This window comes from Rhinoraja longicauda, chromosome 33 (assembly GCF_053455715.1).
Source record: "Rhinoraja longicauda isolate Sanriku21f chromosome 33, sRhiLon1.1, whole genome shotgun sequence".
Classification (NCBI taxonomy): domain Eukaryota; kingdom Metazoa; phylum Chordata; class Chondrichthyes; order Rajiformes; family Arhynchobatidae; genus Rhinoraja; species Rhinoraja longicauda.
Window position 1 is genome coordinate 20,180,325 of NC_135985.1, and position 25,768 is coordinate 20,206,092.

Here is a 25,768-nt window from a genome sequence, read left to right on the forward strand (position 1 = left end):
CCTATGGAACTCACTACCCCAAAACGTTAGAGACTCCTCCACACTCACCACATTCAAAACATCGCTGAAGTCTCACCTGTTCAGTACTGCCTTCAACCACTGAAGGTCACCTCACCTTCTGTCTCCTTTCTCTGTTCGTTTATTTATTTACTTATTTATCTATTTATTCATTTCCCTATGTTCTCTAAATCTCTGTAAAGCGTCTTTGAGTATATGAAAAGCGCTATATAAATAAAATACATTATTATTATTATTATTATCTTAACATTAAGGTGGATTCTACACACTCTCCTGAATGCATCATCACTAGAGTTGCCTGGGTGACAGGTCTTTTCAGTTTAAAAATGCAAGCCCCACACAGGCCCCACCCTCACTCAACACTCCCCTTACCTTCATCCGTCAGGGACTCCAGTGACTCCCTTGCTGGCTTGATGTGGTCCAGAGAGTCGGTCGATTGAGATAAAACACGCAAAGAAACAAGGGAGGATTCATCAATCGCAGGTCTAGAAAAGGCAGAGAGCACAGAAACAAATGGTCAATGTGAGGCAGCTCTGGATGACACCTGAGAAGTTCCAGAAAAACATGAAGAACATGAAGTTCCAGAAGAACATGAGAAGTTCCAGAAGATCAGAGGTTGGCAAATGCTGTACCATTACTTAGGAAGGGCAGCAAGGACAAGCCAGGGAACTGCAGGCTGGTGGGTCCAACATCAGTGGTGGATAGGTGACTGGGGCAGGTTCTGAGGAACAGAATCTATCAGTATTTGGATATATGTCTGATTTAGCTTAGTTTAGAGATCCAGCGCATAAGCAGGCCCTTCGGCCCTCCGACTCCGCGCCGACCTGCGATCCCCACACGCTAACACTATCCTACACACACTAGGGACAATTTAATGTTGAGAGGGGAAAGTTTTAATAGGAACCCGAGGGGTAACTTTCTCGCTCAGAGAGTGGTGGGTATATGGAAGTAGTTGAGGCAGGTACCATGACAGCCATTAAAAGACAGGTACACGAATAGGACAAGTCTAGAGGGATAAGGGCCAAATGTGGACAAATCGGACAAGCTTTATACGGGACATCTTGGTCAGCATGGACAAGTTGGGCCGAAGGGCCTGTTATCAGTGCTGTATGGCTCTTTGACTCAGCCATGGCAGTTCAATGCAGCAGAAGTAGCAGTGGAGGGAAGGAATTCAACAAGGTGTCCAAGCTTCTCCATTGTCAGTTCTGTTCTACCACATTGCCACTGCTGTACAATGTGTGCACCCGTGACAATGCAGCGCTCCCCCAGTCCAGCACTGGAGCATAAAGTGAGACTTTAGCACTCCAGAACATGGGGAAGATGATCAGCACACAACCTCCGACTGTGATGCAAGTCTGAAGAAGGGTCTCGACCCGAAACGTCACCCATTCCCTCTCTCCCAGATGCTGCCTGACCCGCTGAGTTACTCCAGCATTTTGTGATACCTTCGACTGTGATGCAAGAACACTGTGAACTGAGTCCCGGCAAACATTTAATTAATCAGCACTTTTGTACAGCTTTAAGGTGAGGGGAAAGATTTAATGGGAACCTGAGAGGTAACTTTTTTTACACAGAGGGTGGTGGGTGTATGGAATGAGCTGCCGGAGGGGATAGTTGAGGCAGGTACTGTTGCAACGTTTGAGAAACAATTAGACATGTACGTGGATAGGATAGCTTTAGAGGGATAGGGGGCAAATGCAGACAGGTGACTAGTGTAGATGGGACATGTTGGTTAGCATGGACAAGCTGGGCCGAAGGGCCTGTTTCCACTCTGCTTAACACTATGACTAACTTATTGAACATAACTCAAGCTCACCCTGCGATGTTGGCTATTGACATGCTCTTGGAAAGTGATCGGTAGAGAGGCATCTTCCGATTAGGAGCGATCAACAAGTTGTCATCTGGAAGGATTACTGCTGACCTTGGACGTTCTCTCGCTTGCATTGCTACATGAAGAACAGAAACACCGCAGGTAAATTCATCATAAAAAGCCACGCTACTGATATCTACGGCCACAATCAGTGTAAACGTCTGGGTTTGTCGTTATGAAATACATGGATACATGTCTCAAACACGTGTGCCCAACATCTAAATCTTTTATTTGCAAGCTTCTTGGCTTGCTGACAGTGATCCATGCACAGGAGAATGCACCTGGGAAGGTGAAATGGACTTAATGTAGCTCTTTACAAATTTAGTAGCCCTTAAACCTGGTAAAAAAATAAACAGTTGGAGGAACTCAGCAGTCGAGCAGCATCAATCTATGGATAGGATTTGTTGTTTCAGGTCAACCTGAAACATCAACCATCCCTTCCCCCGTTGGACACGTTAGAGGCAGGAAACATGTTCCCAATGTTGGGGGAGTCCAGAACCAGGGGCCACAGTTTAAGAATAAGGGGTAGGCCATTTATAACGGAGATGAGGAAAAACCTTTTCAGTCACAGAGTTGTGAATTTGTGGAATTCTCTGCCTCAGAAGGCAGTGGAGGCCAATTCTCTGAATGCATTCAAGAGAGAGCTAGATAGAGCTCTTAAGGATAGCGGAGTCAGGGGGTATGGGGAGAAGGCAGGAACGGGGTACTGATTGAGAATGATCAGCCATGATCACATTGAATGGTGGTGCTGGCTCGAAGGGCCGAATGGCCTCCTCCTGCACCTATTGACTATTGTCTAACAGATACAGCTCAGCATAACCGAGTTCATCCAACAGCTTGTTTAATGATCGGGATTCCAACATCTGCAGTCTCTTGTGTTCTCAAACTTTGTAAATCCTATGATTGTAATCCCATGACTGATGAGCAAATATAAAACATGAGGATGAGTCCGGCCAGCTTGGGTTTTGAGGACAGGACTCAGTTACTCCTGATGATCCTTGGACTCCAGCCTTGCCAGTTGCCTACAAACGCAGCTGGTCAAAGGGCTATATTTCGGAGGACTTCGTATCGTGTCCAAATGCCCACCTTTCAGAACCAGAGGACAGAAATCTTTGACAAAATGATTTCTGCAAACAAGATATAACAAATAATCCCGTTCCAAAATTCTGACCAATTTCCACCGGCCAATTGACCTCAAAACAAATCAGGTGCCCAATATTTCACATAGTTTTATGTCAGGACCAGAAGCAAATCACACTTTACCAAAAAAACATTTTGGTAGCATTCTTCCGACTGAAGATAAAATTCCAAACATTATATATACTAAGGAGCTGATCATTTCCATTATTAAATCTCCCTCGTCCCAGTTTCCTGTATCTACTCTATCATCATAGAACGTAGAACAGGACAGCACGGGGATGGGCCCTTCGGACTATAATGTTCATGTTGAACATGATGTCAAATTAAACTCATTTCCTCTCCCTGCACTTCATCCATGTCCCTCCATTCCCTGCATATATCTATCTAAACAACTCTTAACTGCCACTGTCGTTTCTGCCTCCACCAGCATCCCTGGTAGCACACTCTCTGTTAAAAAGAATTGTCCCACACATTTTTCCTTTGAACTTTGCTCCTCTCACCATAAAGCTGTACCCTCTAGTCTTTAACTTCTCCACCCTGTGGAAAAAGGTTATGACTGTCTACCCTGTCTATGCCACTCAACAATTTCTATACTTTTATCACGTCTCCCCTCAGCCTCTGCCGCTCCAGAGAAAACAATCCAGGTTTGTCCAACCTCTCCCTGTAGCTAATACATTCTAATCGGAAACCCTAGTTCCTGACTTAAAGTAAATATGCACACACATTCATTCCTGGCCACCTACCTTCAAAACTCTGCCTCAAAGTTCTGAGCACGTCGACTCTGGACCCATTAGTTGGTCTTTGCATCGGCATTTAAATTCTCCGTGGGACAGTTGATCTTAAATTGTCCACTGATCTCAAAAGGAGTGGTTCTGACTGAAGCGTTCAGTTCTACAGCACTCAAACAATATTCCCAACACCTTTATATTATGCAGCTGCTAACTAACAGCTTGTTTCGAATATTACAGCCAAAACTCCAGGAGAAAGGAATAAGCACATTTCTGCTTGAAAGCTCTTTTCAAATCATCAAGTTAAATAGCTATTATCAACCTTTAAAGACACACCAGTGCTCCACTCCTGCAGTACCCATTCTCAAACAATCCAAGGCCAAATGTTATAACTAGCTGACTGGGGGGGTGTTCTACACATGGACACTATTATATATCACAGACTTATCAAGTCATGAAATCACCATAACAATACCGTGCAAACTCATTGATTGAGTTAAATACGTTAGCATTGTTCCAGCAGTTTACACAGTGAGCTTTGAATAGACAGAGATACTTGCGTTTAGTTCTCATGACGACAACATTGGGCAATGTCGATGAATCTTGGGCCTGAAGTGTTTTTTGTGGCTGAAATAGAGAAATTGGCACAAATCATGGTACTGGCTGCAGCAAAGGAAGATCCTTCAGTGGTGGGAGACAAAGGGAAACAATCTAGTCAGCCTTTGTACACACCAAAGAGTCAAGAGAGTATTTAACTGTCATTTGTACTGACAAAAAAACAATGAAATTCTTACTTGCTGCAGCTTAACAAACAGGTTAATGCAATAATAGAAAATATACAATAAACAAATAAAAAAATAAATTATTCACCATATTTGGCAACCATGATTGTGCAAATACCAAAGTCTGCAGTGCAACCAAAAACACGATCCATAACAGATTCTCGTTGCTGATGTTAATGTTGTGTAGTGTAGGTGGCATATCGACACTGAACGTCAACAAAGATGAACAGGTGGAGCCTTCCGACGTCGGCCTGAAGAAGGGTTGACCCGAAACAACACCGATTCCTTTTCTCCAGACATTCTGCCTGACCCGCTGAGTTAGTCCACAACCTTGTGTCTGTCCATGAACAGAAGTGGTGCTCAACAACAGGCTTTTAGCACAACTAGTTTGAATCCCACAGATGAGAAAGACTCTGTGACTTCCCAGTTAACGCTTCATCTGTGCCTTAAATCATCAGCTCACGAGGGCTGAGCTTCCAGGCCTGTAACTCAATTCATCACCCCACACTGACCTCGTGCATGGTTCCACCAAAGCCCAATGCACCTCATCTTCAGCCTGGGCACAATATCTGTTCAACATTGTCAAATAACCAGCAGATCCTGTTTGTGCCAGGACTGGCAGTTCTGCTACGAGGTCATCAAGACTGCACAGACTGTGTCCTTCGTTCCACAGATACTGTTGGATCTGCTGGGTATTTCTTGCATTCTGCTTCAGACTTCCAGCAGCTGCTGTTTCTGCCCCACACAGCTCCAGCAGAGTGACTTCCCTCTCTGTTGCCACATTCATCCATCTCCCTTGACACTCCACCAGACACATCAGCACTTAGGCTACAGAGAGAGGTTGAACAGGTTGGGTCTTTATTCTTTGGAGCGTAGAAGGTTGAGGGGGGACTTGATAGAGGTTTTTAAAATTTTGAGAGGGACGGACAGAGTTGACGTGGGTAGGCTTTTCCCTTTGAGAGTGGGGAAGATTCCAACAAGGGGACATAGCTTCAGAATTGAGGGACAAAGGTTTAGGGGTAACATGAGGGGGAACTTCTTTACTCAGAGGGTGGTGGCTGTATGGAATGGGCTTCCGGTGGAAGTGGTGGAGGCTGGCTCGATTTTATTATTTAAGAGTAAATTGGATAGGTATATGGATAGGAGGGGATTAGAGGGTTATGGTCTGAGTGCAGGTAGATGAGACTAGGTCAGGGAGAATGGTCGGCGTGGACTGGTAGGGCCAGACAGGCCTGTTTCCATGCTGTAGTTGTTATATGTTATATGTTATATGTTATATAATTTACAGGCATCCACTTTCCCCTCTCTAGTTGGTAACAGAAAGAATCGGGTTATCTTCATCTTCACCCTATCTCAGGCAATTACCCCTGCTCTGCAACTTAAACACGGTTGCTTTCTAACTTTTCCATTCCGATGAGAGGTCACCAATCTAGAATATCAACCAGTTTCTCCCTCCACAGATGCTGCCTGACCAGCCGAGTGTTTCCCACAGAGATGAAGCACAGAAATGGTCCCTTCAGCCCATCGATTGTGCCGACCATCAATCACCCATTCACATTTTCGCATTAAACCCATATTTTATTCTCACCACATGCCCATCAACTCTCATGTACAGAAGGATCTGGGGATTCAAGTCCATAGCTCCCTGAAAGTGCAAACATATGTACTGTACATAGAGTATAAGAAAATAACTGCAGATGCTGGTACAAATCGATTTATTCACAAAATGCTGGAGTAACTCAGCAGGTCAGGCGGCATCTCGGGAGAGAAGGAATGGGTGACGTTTCGGGTCGAGACCCTTCTTCAGAATACTGTACATAGAGTGATGGCTTTGGAGAGGGTGCAGAAGATATTTAACAGAATGCTGTCTGGATTATAGGGCATTAATGTTGGAAAGGTTGGATTGTCCATTCATTCTTTGGGGGTGATTTTCAGGAAGGAGATCATTCTAACAATAGTCATCAATGTGTTTTGCTCAGGATTCCAGCATCTGCACTTCCTTGCGTCTCTCTTGGATGGCAGAGTGTGCAGTTGGTAGAGCTGATACCTCGTAGAGTAGGAGTTGCAGGTTCAATCCTGACCTCCAGTGTTGTCTGTGTGGAGTTTGTACATTCTCCCTGTGATCGCGTGGGTTTTCTCCGGGTGCTCCGGTTTCCTCCCACATCCCAAAGACGTGCGGGTTTGTAGGTTAATTGTGGGTCTTCCTATTGTGTTGGGAGTGGATGCAAAAGTGGGATAACATAGAACTAGTGTGAACATGTTGGCATGGAGTCAGAGGGCTAAAGGGTCTGTTCCAATCTGTGCCTTCCAATTCAATCAATCAATTAATCAATCAATCAATCTTTCATCAATATGAAACTAAATTTGTGCAATATGAAACCAAAAACATATTGTTCCATCATCATAATTTAAGTTCAAGTAATATTTTCCAGTACTCCATTCTATTTTTCTGCAACGGTGCACCAGCCCTGACCACTGCTAGAGATAGTTTCTGAGACTGCTCTCCGAACCACTTCCTTGCTCGATTATCTCAATGGCCTTTCATCTCCGAGATCTTGAGAGGATGAGAGGAGATCTTATCGAAACGTATAAGATTATTAAGGGGTTGGACACGTTAGAGGCAGGAAATATGTACCCAATGTTGGGGGAGTCCAGAACAACGGGCCACAGTTTAAGAATAAGGGGTAGGCCATTTAGAACTGAGACGAGGAAAAACCTTTTCAGTCAGAGTTGTGAATCTGTGGAATTCTGTGCCTCAGAAGGCAGTGGAGGCCAATTCTCTGAATGCATTCAAGAGAGAGCTAGATAGAGCTCTTAAGGATAGCGGAGTCAGGGGGTATGGGGAGAAGGCAGGAACGGGGTACTGATTGAGAATGATCAGCCATGATCACATTGAATGGCGGTGCTGGCTCGAAGGGCCGAATGGCCTCCTCCTGCACCTATTGTCTATTGTCTACCTTAAGCTCTGGCTGGTGAACACGAATCTCACTAGGTTACTGACTGCAAGGTTGTTATATGAGGCAAAACATAAAGGCCCTTAGTCCAACTCCTTAAAGGAATGCACGTCAGCAAAAACTAAATTATACAAGATAAAGTATGTTGGAGAGACCGTGAGAATCTGTATCAAGAGAGGTGGTCTTCCCAGGCAGGGCCAAGGGATGTGCTCTCTCATTTTGTTCCAGATTTCCATTTGATTACATTTGAGACACAACTCACCAAACATTGGAACAATTTGAATATAACCAGCAATCGGAAGGATTGATTTTTTTAGATAAAAAAGCATCAGTGGGGAAATTTAATGGTGATCAGAACATTCATCTTCCAATAGTATCGGAGAACCGTGGAAGCGTTCCCAAGGGAATATTTGGAATTAAAAAAAGAGACACAAGTGCTGGAGTAATTCAGCGGGCCTGGAGAACATGAATAGGTGATGTATAAGAAAATAACTGCAGATGCTGGTACAAATCGATTTATTCACAAAATGCTGGAGTAACTCAGCAGGTCAGGCAGCATCTCGGGAGAGAAGGAATGGGTGACGTTTCGGGTCGAGACCCTTCTTCAGACTGATGTCGGGGGTGGGACAAAGGAAGGAACGAGATGTCCTCGTTTTTCAGAAAACGGGGCTTCCCCTCCTCCATTACAGATGAGGCTCTCACTAGGGTCTCTTCTACATCCCGCAGCTCCACTCTTGCTCCCCCTCCCCCCACTCGCAACAAGGACAGGATCCCCCTCGATCTCACCTTCCACCCCACCAGCCAGCGGATCCAACATATCATCCACCAACATTTCCGTCACCTACAACAGGACCCCACCACTGGCCGTATCTTCCCATCCCCTCCCCTCTCTGCGTTCCGCAGAGACCGTTCCCTCCGCAACTCCCTGGTCCACTCGTCCCTTCCTACCCAAACCACCCTAACCCCGGGCACTTTCCCCTGCAACCGCACGAGATGCAACACCTGTCCCTTCACCTCCCCCCTCAACTCCATCAAAGGACCCAAACAGTCTTTCCAGGTGAGACAGAGGTTCACCTGCACCTCCTCCAACCTCATCTATTGCATCCGCTGCTCTAGATGTCAGCTTATTTATATCGGCGAAACCAAGCGCAGGCTCGGCGATCGCTTCGCTGAACACCTGCGCTCGGTCCACATTAACGCAACTGATCTCCTGGTGGCCCAGCACTTCAACTCCCCCTCCCATTCCCAGTCTGACCTCTCTGTCATGGGCCTCCTCCAGTGCCATAGTGAGGCCCACCGGAAATTGGAGGAGCAGCACCTCATATTTTGCCTGGGCAGTTTGCGGCCCGGTGGTATGAACGTCGACTTCTCCAACTTCAGATAGCTCCTCTGTCCCTCCCTTCCCCTCCTCCTTCCCAGATCTCCCTCTATCTTCCTGTCTCCACCTATATCCTTCCTTTGTCCCACCCCCGACATCAGTCTGAAGAAGGGTCTCGACCCGAAACGTCACCCATTCCTTCTCTCCCGAGATGCTGCCTGACCTGCTGAGTTACTCCAGCATTTTGTGAATGAATAGGTGATGTTTCGGTTCGGGACCCTTTTTTTTTAGTTTAGAGATGCAGCGTGGAAACACTGCCCACTGCTGGTCGATGAGTCCGCACCGACCAGCGATCCCCGCACATTAACACTATCCTACACACACTAGGGACAATTTACACTTATACCAAGCCAATTAACCTACAAACCTGTACGTCTTTGGAGCGTGGGAGGAAACCGAAGACAAAAACCCACGCAGGTCACGGGGGGAACGTACAAACTCCGTACAGACAGCACCTGTAGTCGGAATCGAACCCGGGTCTGTGGTGCTGCAAGCGCTGTAAGGCAGCAACTCGACCAGTGCGACACCCTTCTTCAGATTTTATCAGAGGTTTTGGGGTTTAACATATCATTGAAAGGCATCATATCTGATAGTGCAGCAGTGTGCTGAGGTGTTGGAATGTGCTCAAGGTTACAGTGTGAGACTGAAATCTGTAACCAGTGGAGTTAGAATGCACAGGCACAATATCGAGGCATATCACTCCACTAAACCCACACTAGACCCGGCCTGGGAGTGCAGGAGGGTGGCATATTGTGCAGTAACTGAAAGGAATGTTTCATCCCACACCTCAATGAATGAAGAGACTCGCAGGAAAATAAACCTGCATTGTATTGGAGTATTTTGCACAACACAGAGAACGGGAGAAAATAAGCACCTTCTGTTTAATCTTACTGCAGGCGATGAGGCTCTCCCTGCAACCCTTGTGAACTTGTACGTTGCAATCTGTGGAGGGAAAGAAAACACTGTTAGAGCAAAGAGACAGCCAAATATGGGCGGAGGAAACCTTAACAGACCATAAATACCATCGCATATGAATTATCACGCACGGAATTATTTGTGGTGGATTTAAAGATTAGAATGTAGGAGGCAGTAACACTTTGAATTCAAGAAACAAGGAACTGCAGATGCTGGTTTACACAAAAGGACACTAAGTGCTGGAGTAACTCAGTAACAGTGAGATTTTCCAGTATCTCTGGAAAAAATGTGTAGGAAGGAACTGCAGATGCTGGTTTACACTGGACAGATACAAAAAGGTGGAGTCATTCTGCAAAGCAGGCAGCATCTCTGGAGAAAGGGAATAGGTAATGTTTCGGGTTCTTCAGACTGAGGTGACTTATCCATTCTTCACAGTTGACTTGGCTTGAGATGTTGCAGTGGGTGCTGGAGAGAGAAGGCGCATTCCTCCAGAAATGCTGCCCGAGCTGCTGAGATCCTCCAGCACCTTAACTTGGGAATTCCTCTCCTGATGGCGGTCTCCCCTAATGGCTCTCATTATCACTTTCCTTATGTATCAGATTCCCACACAGGCAGTCTGTGTGTTCCCACTTATCACTCACCAGAGGCTGTCTCCACTTCACCCCCTGCTCTCTGCACCTGCTTCCTTCTTTCATCTTCTGTCTGCCTCCATCCATCATCTATCTACCCGCCTCTGCCTCCCAACTCCATCCCTCCCTCTCCTACACCCAGCTCCATTAACGCGCCATCCTTCACCCCTCCCCAGTACAATCGTCTCTCACTTTGTCTCACCTCTTCCTCTCCGTTGTTTACACTATCTTCCCTCTCAGTCCTGATGCAGGGTTTAGGCCCAAAAGGTTGACCATTCCTTTCCATCCACAAATGTGCCCGACCCGCTGAAGTCCTCCAGCAAAAACGACAACGTGCTGGAGTAACTCGACAGGTCAGGCAGCGTCTCTGGAGAACATGGATAGGTGGCATTTCAGTCGGGACCCTTCTTCAAGGAGTCTGAAATGGTGTCCTGACCTTAAACATCCCGACCCAAAATGTCACCTATCCATGTTCTCCAGAGATGCTGCTTGACTTTGTGAATGACTCCAGCACTTTGTGTCTTTTTTTTGTAAACCGGCATCTGCAGTTCCTTGTTTCCACGAGGTCCTCCAGCAGAGCTTGCTTGCTGCTGCTTTCCTAAACCTCTTTGCTTCACAACCTCTCTTCCGTGTTTGTGGACTTCCATTAAAACTTTTCTTTGATTGTCGCCACTTTGCATGACTTGTGTTCTTTATTTTCAGCTTGATTACTCCACTGCAGGGCATCTTGGAATAACTTGCCATGCTGCAGATATGTATAAATAGACCCTGTTGCTGTACTCTGAGCTTCCTCATATTTAATTTGTGTGACTTATATTTAACCTTCCATTACAGTTCCTCAAAAATACCTTGCACATGTCCCCTTTATACCACACAACTCCCAACCTCAGGATAGTTAAAGACGGGCAATAAATGCTGACCTTGCAGTGACGTCCTCATTCCAATGTTTCCGTATTAACCCAAGTGACTAACACAATTACACAGTGTCTCAAGAACGCTGAGTGAACTATTTGGCAGTCCGACCGAATAGAAACAGACAAAAAAACATCGGAAACTTAAATGTTCCAAATTGAAGATGTTGTTCTGATGGCAAACATTCACGAACTAGTCCCGACCTTCTGATTAGCGTTGTTTTAATGCTGATGTTAAGACCAAGAGCTAAATACAAATTAAATTAAAATGTAACTAAAAACAAAATCAAACTCAAATGCACAGGTACACAGAAGACAAAAGATCCCATCAAGGTGGCTGAATGCTTTAAACTCATCAAGGATTTCAGGGGTTCGGTTTTATCTGGAACATTAGGAACAATTAGGGGACAATAATCCAATCAATGAGGTCAAAGAGCATCAAGTCATAGCAGAAATGTTAGATCGCGTGCAAACATCGTTAGATCCAGACATTAGGTTACTGGCTTTAGGATCCAGGGCAGAACTGCCGCATCACAGCCCACTGTAACTCAACAGGTATGTTATTCACTGGGGTGGGAAGGAGAAGGGAACAGGGCTAGGAGTGGCAGAGTCACACAACTTTAGAGTGCTTGTAGAGATCCGTGTGGAAACAGGCCCTTCGGCCCATAGAGTCTATGCAGACCAGCGATCACCCTGTAGACTAGCACCATCCTGCACACTGAGGACAATTTACAATTTTACCGAAGCCAATTAACCAACAAACCTGTACGTCGTTGGTGTGTGGGAGGAAACCGATGTGCCTGGAAAAAACCTACGCAGTCACAGGGAGAACGTACAAACTCTGTACAGACAGCACCCAGAGTCAGGATTGAACCCGGGTCTCTGCCGTTGTAAGGCAACAACTCAGCAGGTCAGGCAATATCTCTGGAGAACATGGACAGGTGATGTTTTGGGTCGAGACCTTTTTTCAGATGAGTCCCAAAGGCCATTGATCAACGTTCAGGGCCGACATGTTCCAGGAAGGGGAAGGATGGCAAGGCAAGGGAACCGTGGGTGACCGAAGAGGTCGTAAACTTGGTCAATGAGAAAAGGGGATGCGTACGTGAGGTTTAAGAAGATGAAATCAGACAGGGCACTTGAGGAATATAAAGCAAGGAGGAAACAACTCAAGTGGGCTATAGAAGGGTCAACAAGAGCCAAGAAACGGCTCTTCTTGGGCAAGTGTGTGTAGGTTGCACAATGAACAGCACATCTACACCTTGGTTACTGCCCTTCCCAACAACTTACACGGGGCAGTTTGCTCATAAACACTCCTGTTAGAGAGTAATGACCAAAGAGCCGTGCAATGTACAGTACAGAGGCGTGATGGAAGGGGAGAGCAGTGGCAATGTTAAGTGTTATTTCTATGTAGCAGCATATCGCTGGGATTCAGGAGAAAAACATTCACGGAACGATCATGGAAAAAATAACCAGTTCTCAATTTTCCGGCACTTATATTCTCTCTGAATAACTGCTTCGAGAAGTCAGGAAAAAAAAACTGTCTTTAATATTCCCTCGACTGCCAACAACCTAAAGATAACTTGGAAAAAGGAATCATAGACGCGCTACTAAAGTTGCATGCGCAATGAACTTTCCATTCCACCCATGTGTCTTACTGTCAAGAGACGAAAGACGAGAAGCCCTCTCTTTCCAAGGGGAATGGAGAGGTAGAGAAACATTAGCACAAGTCTGTAAACTCTGCACAAAGCAGCGATGAAAATTGCCTCAGACAATGCAGAAGTAGAAACTTCAGGGAACAGCACTTTGTTCCGTGAACTCTATTTTTCTTTCAATATGATCACAGCTGACCCTCTCCCTCAGTGCCAGCTCTCTCCCCATATCCCTCAATGCCTCTCCTTTGACTTTCCAGAGTAGTAATGCTGCCTAATCACACCATCTAAACTTCATAAGAATCCATTGGCTGTATATTGAACTGGGATGAATTTAAGCTGTGAAAGGTTTGAAGCAAATGCAAGCTTGTATCTTATTTAACCTATTGATAAGTCACCTGCATGAGGACAGTAGGGTGGTTCATTTTCCAGATCAGTAGCTCAGAGGCCTGGATGAATGGTACAACGTTCAAGTTCCACCATGGTAAAGGGGGTTAAAAAAGGAATAATCATAATCCAGCTAGTTTTAGTGTGGAAATCCGCTTGTCATTAAATCTCATCCGTTTCATTAAAGAGCTTCAAGTCAGGAAATCAGATTGAAGAAGGCTTCTGACCCAAAATCCTGTCTGTCCATTTCCCTCCACAGATATTATCTGGCTCACTGAGTTCTTCCAGAAAGTTGTTTGTTTGTACAGAGGGACCTTTGGACGTTTATGGATTTCTGAAGGTCAGTGTGTTGTGGAGTTCTACAGCACACAAAATGGGCCCTTTGGCCCACATCAATGCTAACCTCTTTGCCCATCCACCCTAATCCCATTAGATGCACTCGGGCTGTGTTGTTCTATGTTTGCCTATTTAAGTGTTGGTCCAAATGCCTCTTCAACCCAGTAATTGCACCCGATTCCACCACATCCTCCAGCAATGCGTTCCACATAACAGCACACGATAAAAAAAACTTTTGCTCAGATGCCCTATAAAAGTCTTACCTCTCACGTTAAACCTATATCATCTTGTTTTTGATGGCTCTACCATGTGGAAAAGACTTTGACTTTCTACCCTATCTATGCATCTCATAAACTTACATACTTTCATTAGGTTACTCTTCAGCCTCCTTGTCTCCAGGGAAATCAAGTCAAGCCTATTCAAGCAAAACCCTCCAATCCAGAAACATCCAGAGTGCCTCTCCTCTGCGCTCTCTCCTCTGCTCTCTCTCCTCCTCCTGGGCGAGTTTTTTCCTTTGGTTTAGGAAGTTTTAAAAGAAACTTCATTTAGATACAAGAGATCGAGATAGAATTATGTGGCAGAGGGTACCTTTGGCACATTAGCTAAGTGTATGCCTTCGAGTTACCATTGGGCAACACAGCGGTAGAGTTGCTGCCTTACAGCGCCAGAGTACCCGGCTTCGATCCTGACTAGTGGTGCTGTCTGTACAGAGTTTGTACATTCTCCCTGTGACCATGCTGGTTTTCTCTGAGTGCTCCAGTTTCCTCCCACACTCCAAAGATATGCAGGTATGTAGGTTGAGTGGCTTCGGTAGAAAAGCTGTAAAATTGCCCCAAGTGTGTAGGATAGTGTTAGCGTGTGGTGTGATCGGTGGTCGGCGTGGACTCGGTGGGCTGAAGGGCCTGTTTCCGCACTGTATCTCTAAGGTCTAAAGTCTACCAATTTTCACTAACGCCAAGACCGTTTAGAGGAGAGCTGACATTGTATTCTCTCACCCCAACTGCAGTGGGAAGCACCTCTTGGAAAGAACAGGATGGAAAGTTAGCTTTAGAAGCACCTGTTAGAGTACTTGAAATCTGTAATGTGTTGTGTGGTGAGCTGGGACGTCGGCCTTACCCAGGGAGCCTACTCAGCAGCAGAGACACCATCGACCAAATGACCCCCTCCTGAGGCAGAAATCTGTACGATGGATTTGATCACCGCTGCAGCACAGAAGGGGAAGAGGCCCTCGTCTCTCGCCTGGCCAATTTCATTTTGAAAGATAGCAAGTATACTTTCCACTGGCACAGAAACAGGAATTTTTAAAAAAGTGTGCTCGACAGCATTTTTATTTAAATGTTCTCAATTTTTTCCTTTACGGTAACAATCTAGCTGAAATCCATCACTTCTGTCAGTCTCAAAGGAAACCATTTCAAATTTAGGCTGACATTTGTGCTGTGTTGATCAGAGCCTATCGTTGCGTTTTACACATGAAGGTGACAGAACGGCAGGCTGCTTCCAATGCTTTAGCTTCATTGTAAAGACGCCATGGTACAAGTCGCAGAGAGCAATCAAGGACTGGCCAACACATCCCCCAACCACCTCCCCACCCAGAGCAGACCACTTCACTCCAGCGTGGGGGATCCACGCACAAATTGGTTGCCGCAGTTGCCAAAGGTAACATTAATCACAGCTCGTTCAACCATTTTAATTTTAAAGCAGCTTGCGATGTGCCCGAGGATGAAGAAATGTGTTATAAAAATCTACGAATTCCTACAACCATAAAGACAATGTTCAGGCTGGAAAGACTCAGCAAGTCTGACAGCCTCTATGGAGAGATAAAGTTTCAGGACAGACAACCCTTCATTAGAACTGGGAAATTGATAAAAAGAAAAGGTGGTTTTAAAAAGCTGATTAAAAAAAAGTTAGATTTACATTACCCAAGCTTTTTGTTTTAAGTGCCAAAGTGAGCATCTTCAACAAGTTTTTAAGGGATATGGACCAAACGCGGGCAGGAGGGACTAGTGTAGCTGGGACATGTTGGCTAGTGTGGACAACTTGGGCCGAAGGGCCTGTTTCCATGCTGTATCACTATGACTACGGGTGTCAGTTGTTATGGGAAGAAGGCTGGAGAATGGGATTGAGAGGAAAAGTTAGATAGACAATAGATAATGGACAATAGGTGCAGGAGTAGGCATCGGCCCTTCGAGCCAGCACCGCCATTCAATGTGATCATGGCTGATCATTCCCAATCAGTACTCCGTTCCTGCCTTCTCCCCATAACCCTGACTCCGCTATCCTTAAGAGCTCTATCTAGCTCTCTCTTGAAAGCATTCAGAGAATTGGCCTCCACCGCCATCTGAAGCAGAGAATTCCACAGATTCACAACTCTCTGACTGAAAAAGTTTTTCCTCATCTCAGTTCTAAATGGCCTACCCCTTATTCTTAAACTGTGGCCCCTTGTTCTGGACTCCCCCAACATTGGGAACATGTTTCCTGCCTCTAATGTGTCCAACCCCTTAATAATCTTATAAGTTTTGATAAGATCCCCTCTCATCCTTCTAAATTCCAGTGTATACAAGCCTAGTCATTCCAGTCTTTCAACATACGACAGTCCCGCCATTCCGGGAATTAACCTAGTAAACCTACGCTGCACGCCCTCAAGATCGGCGGAGTAGACTTTCATGGGCCGAATGGCATAATTCTGTTCCTATAACCTATCAACGTGAATTCACTTCTACCCCATTGCAGACATTGAAACTGTTGCGCTACAACGTTGAGAACTATATTCTGCACTCTGTACTTACGCATGGCATATCTGATCTGATGAAATAGCTTGCAAAACTAAGCTTTTCGCTGTGCCTTGAAACGTGACAAGAGTGACCCAATCCTAAACCTGTTTTTCTTTTAAAAAAATATCCTCTCACACTGATTTTTAAAATTATATCCTTTCCAGTTTCTTGATTGAAACAAGCATTTCATACATAGTCATTCAAAAGGCAGGCAATCAATCTTGCTCTTAATTATTTTGGCACGTACCACAGTCCTTCCCTTCTCACCCAATTTATAGATGACTCACTGCTCAAAACCACCTTAACCTTGAGCTCTTTGCACCACCCACTGTGTGTCAGCACATAGGTTACTTGATGTTGGGTTGAACAACATGGTTGGTCCATCAGCCCAGGTCAGGGGGAGAATAAATTCACTGGGTTAGCTCAAAGCTTCATGGTTGACCAAGTCCTCCTCTGGAGTCTCGGAGCTATGCTCGTTCCCAATCAGACAGAAATATTCTCACTACTCAGCCCTCCCTGAACACGGATGATCATGTATTTTCCTGTGTGTTACCACAAGCCTAGCTGCGAAGATGCAAGTTGCTTAATTTTTCATGTCAAATTTCATCCAGGTTTGAGATAAAGTGTTTATTCTGCCCACAGTCTGCAAATGAATCGCATGCAAGATACAGATTAAAATCAATCTCTAATTTTTTTTACGTCCCTTACATCCAATTAGGTGCAGTTTCCGTGAAGATCAAAACGGATCTTTCGAAATCTAGATTGAAGGTAAACACAAAATGCTGGAGTAACTCAGCGGGTCAGGCAGCATCTCAGGAGAGAAGGGATGTGGTGAAGTTTTGGGTCGAGACCCTTCTTCAGACTGAGATCAAAGATGTTTTTTTATTACTGTTTAATTCATTAGTTTTATGCATGGCTCCGAAAACTATACATGCAACTAATGTAGAGGAAGGGACTCATTTCTTAATAGTGATGCTTATATTTATTGAGTATTTGTGGCTCGGAGGAAGGCTTCCCTACTTGAAATTTTAACTATCCATGTCCTCCAGAGATACTGCCTGAGCCGTTGAGTAATTCCAGCACTTTATGTTCAACTTATGATTCTAACATCTGTAGTTCGTTGGGTTTTTTTCCGTGGCTCTGCTGGAAATGCACTTGAAAGGTTGTGTGATGATGTTTGTGCACTGATTCTTGGTCTAATATTCCAGCACAGTACTGGAGGAATAGTGCTCTGTCAGAGGACCACTTGTAGGGTGGCGCAGTGGCACAGTGGTAGAGTTGCTGCCTCAGATCCAGGAAACCGGGTTCGATCCTGACTACGGGTGCTGTCTGTATTTTCTCCCTGTGACTGCATGGGATTTCTCTAGGTGCTCCGGTTTCCTCCCACACTCCAAAGGTGTACAGGTTTGTCGGTTAATTGGCTTGGGTAAAAACTGTAAATTGTTCCTAGTTGGTAGGACAGTGTTAGTGTATGGGGTGATTGCAGGTCAGTGTGGACTATGTGGGCCGAAGGGTTTCCGCATTGTATTTCTAAAGTCTAAGGATCTGACATTGAACCAATGCTCTTCTCCTCTCTCAGCTCTAAGCAAAAGATTCCCCGGAAACATTTTGTAGGGGAAGTGTGGAGTTTGTACGTTCTCCCTGTGACCGCGTGGGTTTTTCTCCCGGTGCTCTGGATTCCTCCTACTTTCCAAAAACGTGCAGGTTCGTAGGTTAATTGGCTTCTGTAAATTGCCCCTGGTGTGTAGGATGTGAAAGTGGGACAACATCACATTCGTGTACAGGTGATCAATGGTCGGCATGGACTCGGTGGGCTGAAAGGCCTGTTTCCATGCTGTATCTCTAAACTGAACTAAATCTAAACTGAGGAACAAGAGAATTACTCCAATTATATGGTTACGTTTGTGCCTGAATTAATAGGTGCATTTCGACATGATCGGTCGTGTGATCTTGCTATGCACAATTGACTACTGTATTTCCTCCATTACAAAACCTTTCAAAAGTACTTCAGTTGCTGTGGAGTGTTTCGGCACACCCAAAGGGCATGAAGGTTACTTCAAGCACCTGCTCGTTGCTTCTTACTAAGATCCAGTGCAGTATCAGGCTGAAGTACTCAGAGACATCAAATAGAGTGTCACACAGATTGACTGGGACATTTTAGTTTAGAAATACAGTGTGGAAACAGGCCCTTCGGCCCACCGAGTCCGCAACTACCGGCGATCCCCACACACTAACACTATCCTCAACACATCAGAGACAATTTACAATTTTACCAAGCCAATTAGCCTACAAACCTGTATGTCTTTGGAGTGTGGGAGGAATTCAAGAGATCCCGGAGAAAACCCACGCAGGTCACGGGAAGAACGTACAAACTCCATACAGACAGCACCCGTGGTCAGGATCGAACCCGGGTCTCTGGCAGTGCAAGGCAGCAACTCTACCGCTGCACCACCGTGCCTCCCTAATTGTCCAACATGAGGAGCAATGGACGCGATGAAGCAGTCATGAAACATTGAGTGGTTTTTAGTTAGCCAAGTCAGCAAAGAGGGTTCCAAATTATGTGATGTTGGTTGAGGGGCAACGTTTTCACTCAGCGGGTGTTGGGTATACGGAACGAGCTGCCAGAGGAGGTAGTGGAGGCAGGTCCCATAACAACATTTAAAAGACATTAGGACATGATACGTCCGAGGGTGAAACGTGGGCAGGTGGACCTAGCGTAGATGGGGCATCTTGGTCGGTGTGAACGAGTTGGGCTGAAGGGCCCTGTTTCTGTGCTGTTTACCTCTAGGACACTTTTGCCATTGAGGGATTGGTGTCAGATCGGGTGAGCAAAACATTTCAGGTCAACAAGTCATCCAGATGAAAGGCCATTGACCAGCAACATGACTCTTGTTTCTCACCGCAGATGTGGTCTGTGCGTCAGCCCTCCGGCTCCACACTGTCAAACCTATGTTCTCTCAGGTTCATCTGATTCTGGTGCCTCCGTTTGTTCAATGTTGTGATTATCTTTGTCACTCTAAGCTGCAATGTTTCTGCTTTGGGTTTCCCCAGTGTTTTCACCCGGAGAGTTGTGAATCTGTGGAAATGTCTGCCACAGAAGGCAGTGGAGGCCAATTCACTGGATGTTTTCAAGAGAGAGTTAGAAACAGCTCTTTGGGCTAACGGGATATGGGGAAAAAGCAGGAAAGGGGTACTGATTTTGGATGATCAGCCATGATCATATTGAATGGCGGTGCTGGCTTGAAGGACCAAATGGCCTACCCCTGCACCTATTTTCTATGTTTCTATGTGTTGAAATCAAAATTTGTCATGGGCGGCACGGTAGCGCAGCGGTAGAGTTGCTGCTTTACAGCGAATGCAGCGCCGGAGACTCAGGTTCGATCCTGACTACGGGTGCTGCACTGTAAGGAGTTTGTACGTTCTCCCCGTGACCTGCGTGGGTTTTCTCCGAGATCTTCGGTTTCCTCCCACACTCCAAAGACGTACAGGTATGTAGGTTAATTGGCTGGGTAAATGTAAAAATTGTCCCTAGTGGGTGTAGGATAGTGTTAATGTACGGGGATCGCTGGGCGGCACGGACTTGGAGGGCCGAAAAGGCCTGTTTCCGGCTGTATATATATGATATGATATGATATGAACACAAATGTACTCTTTTTCGAACAGGGCCTCCACAGCATTTCCTTCCTTTGACAACCCTTCAGTTTTCACAATCCGAAGGAAGTATTACTTAAGAATTACTCTATTTAGTTTAGTTTAATTGAGAGATACGGTGCAGAAACAGGCCCTTCGGCCCACCTAGACCACGCCGACCAGCGACCCCCGTGCACTATCACTATCCTACAAACTATGACCAATTTACAATTTTTTACCAAAGCCAGATTATGAGGGACCCCTGCCACCCCAGTAACGGACTGTTCCAGCTGCTACGGTCAGGCAAACGCCTCCGCTGTCACGCTGTGAAAACGGAGAGGATGAGACGGAGTTTCTTCCCACAGGCCATCAGGACTGTCAACTTTTATAACTCCAGAGACTAAATTTCTGTCTACACTATAGTAACTTATTAACTTTATTTATATGCTGTAACTGTAATTCTTTTTTGTGCACAATCCGCAGGCATTGCCACTTTCATTTCACTGCACATCGTGTATGTGTATGTGACAAATAAACTTGACTTGACTTGAATTAACGTACAAACCTGTACGTCTTTGGAGTGTGGGAGGAAACTGGAGCACCCAGAGGAAACCCACGTGGTCACAGGGAGAACGTACAAACTCCGTACAGACAGTCACCCATAGTCAGGATCAAACTCGGGTCTATGGCGCTGTAAGGCAGCAACTCTACCGCTGCGCCACCGTGCAGTCCCTCCATGCCTCTCTCAGCCTGCATTGTTTTACACTATTTGACTGGGGGTGTGGTGGGAATGGGGGTGTGTGGGAATGGGAGTGTGGTGGGAATGGGGGTGTTTGGGAATGGGGGTGTGGTGGGAATGGGAGTGTGTGGGAATGGGGGTGTGGTGGGAATGGGGGGGTGGTGGGAATGGGGGGGTGTGGGAATGGGGGGGTGGTGGGAATGGGGGGGTGTGGGAATGGGAGTGTGGTGGGAATGGGGAGTGATGGGAATGGGGGTGTGGTGGGAATGGGGGTGTGTGGGAATGGGAGTGTGGTGGGAATGGGGAGTGATGGGAATGGGGGTGTGGTGGGAATGGGGAGTGATGGGAATGAGGAGTGGTGGGAATGGGGAGTGTGTGGGAATGGGGGTGTGATGGGAATGAGGAGTGGTGGGAATGGGGGTGGTGGGAATGGGGAGTGTGGTGGGAATGGGGAGTGATGGGAAGGGGGGGGTGGGAATGGGGAGTGGTGGGAATGGGAGTGTGGTGGGAAAGGGGAGTGATGAGAATGGGGAGTGATGGGAATGAGGAGTGATGGGAATGGGGAGTGATGAGAATGGGAGTGTGGTGGGAATGAGGAGTGATGGGAATGGGGGTGTGGTGGGAATGGGGAGTGATGGGAATGAGGAGTGGTGGGAATGAGGAGTGTGATGGGAATGGGGAGCGGTGGGAATGGGAGTGTGATGGGAATGAGGAGTGGTGGGAATGGGGGTGTGGTGGGAATGGGGTGGTGGGAATGGGAGTGTGTGGGAATGGGAGTGTGATGGGAATGAGGAGTGGTGGGAATGGGGAGTGTGTGGGAATGAGGAGTGGTGGGAATGGGGAGTGTGTGGGAATGAGGAGTGGTGGGAATGGGGGTGTGGTGGGCAAAGGGGGAGAGAAGATAAAATCAGTAGTATTTGAAAGTGTTACACACTGAACAACAAGCAGACACGCCAACCTTCCCGCACGTTCCTAGAATTAATCTGTGCACATTACACCGAGGATCAGGCGCCTAAATTGATGGTGTGACACTAAATCCACAGATGGTACCCTGACCTGTTGCATTTCCGTAACTCAGAAGCCGGTGAACTTTCACCTACTTGTGCGATTGCTGAACCTTTGCAGGAATGTTGGTGTTCCGCTCAACAAAATGTGTTTGAAAAGAGCAAAAATGATTTCCTGCTGAGGCGTCCCCTTCCCCTTCGTACGAGAGTGAAGGCTGGAGACGGGAGCGTGTGTGGCCACATTAATAACTCCGCTAATTAGAAAAATGTGCCAGCCCACATGCGGGACGTACAGCAATCAGAGGCAGCAGTTGGGGCTGATATTCAAGCAGAATTTCTGGGAAGCCGTTCCTGGAAGTTCACGACAGAAGGATGTTATGGATGCTGTAAATCTGAACTAAAAACAGATCATCTTGGAAACTCCCAGCAAGTGGGTCAGTAGCAGAGGAGAGAGAGTGTTGACATTCCAAGCCAATGCTTGAATGAAGTGTCAAGCACCTCGGAATAAGCATCAATTTCACTCCATGTTGTACCCTATAAAATCCTTATGATTGTATTCATGTATAGTCTATTCTTTGATTGGAGAGCATGCAAACAAAAGCTATTCACTGTACGTGACAATAAAAGACTGAACCCACATTAACCCATATCTTCCATTAATCAGTACTTTATATTGTCGAAACAAGGGACTGCAGATGTTGGTTTACATACTCTGCAAAAACAGTCCCTATGTCCCACCGGGTCCATGCCAACCAGCGACCACCCCTACACTGGCACAATCCTACACACTGGGGACAATTCGCAATTTTTTTACCAAAGACGATTAGCCTACAAACCCGTACGTCTCTGGAGTGTGGGAGGAAACCGGAGCACCCGGAGGAAACCCACGCAGTCACAGGAAGAACGTACAAACCCTGTACCTACAGCACCCATATCCAGGATTGAACCCAGGTATCTGGTGCTGTAAGGCAGCAGCTCGACCACTGTGCTGTTGTGCTGCCCAAAATTCTGTTCGACCAGCTGGGAAATTGAATAGAAAAAAAGTTGAGGCAGTGGGCACTTGGCATTTGTTTAGTAAGGTACGTATTCCCTTCTCTTTTGGGACCTTCGAGTGGCGATTTGCCTTGCTGTTCCTCAACATGCTGCAAACCATTGAGAGCGGCGTGGCAACATTTATCAAGTGTCAGGGAGAGTGCACAGCAGGGTGAGAGGGAGCTGTTGAGCAGGAAATAGGAGATGATTGAAGGATAGAGAAACAAAGTAAGGTTAGGGAGAGTTGCAAAAAACAGCGATTAAAGACTTGGGGGGGTAAGAACTGAACCTCAGTCACGTGAACTCAAGCACGGTGCAACAGAGGATGTGCATTGTCCTCTACTTCCGGCCGACACATAGTTCCATTCAAACAACAGCTGCCTTTATAGTTTGCATTATTGCAGTGGAATCCAAGAGTAATGTGCATGTACTGGTCTCTGAGAGTGTGGCAGTGGGAGCAGTGGGTGAAGTGTTAGTTCAGAGTTGTTGGGGCACAGAACATGTTCTGAGGCTCATCCCTGTGGCTATCAAACTGTACAACTCCACAACTCCTCCCCCTTCTGTCGTGGGGTAGACTGAGACTGAGACTGAGACGGACTCCCTCCTCCCCAAACTTTGCACATCCCCAATCCTTTCCACTCGTCACTTTCAGATTGATCCCTGGGATGGCGGGACTTTCATATGAGGAAAGACTGGATAGACTGGGCTTGTACTCGCTGGAATTTAGAAGACTGAGGGAGGATCTTATAGAAACATATAAAATTCTTAAGGGGTTGGAGAGGCTAGATGCGGGAAGATTGTTCCCGATGTTGGGGAAGTCCAGAACCAGGGGTCACAGCTTAAGGATAAGGGGGAAGTCTTTTAGGACCGAGATGAGAAAAAATGTCTTCACACAGAGAGTGGTGAGTCTGTGGAATTCTCTGCCACAGAAGGTAGTTGAGGCCAGTTCATTGGCTATATTTAAGAGGGAGTTAGATGTGGCCCTTTTTGCTAAAGGGATCAGGGGGTATGGAGAGAAGGCAGATACAGGCTACTGAGCTGGATGATCAGCCATGATCATATTGAATGGCGGTGCAGGCTCGAAGGGCCGAATGGCCTACTCCTGCACCTATTTTCTATGTTTCTATGTTTCTATTTCATATTTCATGGATTTTGTATGTTTCATGGATTTTGTGTGTTATATGACTGTTGGCAGGTCAATTTCCCTCCTGGGATAAATAAAGTTCTATCGTATCGTATCGTATGAAAAGCCACTGAGGGAGCTGCCTTTATAGCGTGCACTATTGGAGTGGAATCCAAGAGTAATGTGCATGTATTGGCGGTGGCGCAGCGGTAGAGTTGCTGCCTTACAGCGAATGCAGCGCCGGAGACTCAGGTTCGATCCTGACTACGGGCGCCGTCTGTACAGAGTTTGTACGTTCTCCCCGTGGCCTGCGTGGGTTTTCTCCGAGATCTTCCGTTTCCTCCCACACTCCAAAGACGTACATGCATGTAGGTTAATTGGCTGGGCAAATGTTTAAAAAAAAATTCCCTAGTGGGTGTAGGATAGTGTTAGTGTGCGGGGATCGCTGGGCGGTGCGGACCCGGTGAGCCGAAGGGCCTGTTTCCGCGCTGTATCTCTAAATCTAAAAATCTCTCAGAGTGCAGCAGTGGGAGTAGTGGGTGAAGCGTTGGTTCAGAGTTGTCAGGGCACAGAACATGTTCTGAGGCACTAGCTGGGCATGAAAGCCACTGAGGAAGCTGGACCACATTCCCATGGTGAAACAGCTGCGATGTTGCTGCTCCCTGCCTTGGGATCTACACGTGTCCCATGTGATGGAGTCCACTTGTGTGGCACGAGCTATGCAGAACAACAAATCATAAGCACTGGACAGAGGTAAATTCAAAACAAACCATCCAAAGAGAACATGTATTTGAACATCGGTCTCACCCAGAATCTGCCTTTCAATACTTTTAATTAGTTCCAGACACAGCGTGGAAACAGGCCATTCAGCCCACAATCTCCTATACACTGGTTCCATCCTATACACAAGGGACAATTTACACAAAACAATTAACCTACAAATCTGCAAGTCCTTGGGATGTGGGAGTAAACAAATTAGAGGAACAGCACCTCATATTTCGTTTGGGCAGCTTACAACCCAGCGGTATGAATATTGACTTCCCTAACTTCAAATTACCCTTGCTTTCCCTCTCTCTAAATCCCTCCCCTTCCTAGTTCTCCGACCAGTCTGACTGCCCTCCTGATTAAATGCTATCTTTGTATGCTTTGTTATCATCTTCCCCTAACTAACAATGATCTATTCTACACATTCCTTGACCTACATCCCCCTTTTCTCATTTTCACACCTTACCCTTCCATATCTCTGCCTCCCTCTCCCCTGACTCTCAGTCTGGAGAAGAGTCTCAACCCAAAACATCACCAATTCCTTCTATCCAGAGATGCTGCCTGTCCCGCTGAGTTACTCCAACGTTTTGTTTCGATGTAGGATAGAGCTAGTGTATGCGTGATCATAATCAGTGCAGACTCAGTGGGCGGAAGGGCTGTTTCCACACTGTAAACTAAACTAAAACTAAGATAACTGCTTTAGACTTGAAATCGACTGAGTGAACTTTTTTTGCCCTAACATCAACACAAGTTTATCTGCACTGACGGGAAGTATGGGTTAAAGTATTTGCTACAAATTCAGCAACCGCTTCATGTAGCCAGTCTGATTGTAATCAATCAGATTTATTAAAGGTCACAAAAATCTCCAGGACTAAATGTGCATCAGCTGGAGGAGCCTTATTAGTTAATAACTTTGTTGCGGCTGTATTCAGTACCAAGTGTGGAAAAGATGTGAGATAGTCCGCATTGCAAGTTAATTTTAGCAACGATGCCGACAAAAGGCCACA

The 25,768-nt window shown here is 46.1% G+C and overlaps 1 protein-coding gene across 5 annotated transcripts in view; it reads right to left on the reverse strand.

Annotated features, from left to right (window-relative positions):
- LOC144609075 (A-kinase anchor protein 13-like) overlaps positions 1 to 25,768 on the reverse strand; it is a 452,410-nt gene that overhangs the window by 41,985 nt on the left and 384,657 nt on the right. For all 5 annotated transcript variants that reach the window (XM_078427428.1, XM_078427427.1, XM_078427426.1 and 2 more), the window contains 4 exons: positions 9,745 to 9,812; positions 4,317 to 4,383; positions 1,835 to 1,964; positions 391 to 503 (listed from right to left, as the gene is read on the reverse strand). In XM_078427428.1, the coding sequence (XP_078283554.1) occupies positions 391 to 503; positions 1,835 to 1,964; positions 4,317 to 4,383; positions 9,745 to 9,812 (378 nt within the window). The remainder of the gene's footprint in view (positions 1 to 390; positions 504 to 1,834; positions 1,965 to 4,316; positions 4,384 to 9,744; positions 9,813 to 25,768) is intronic.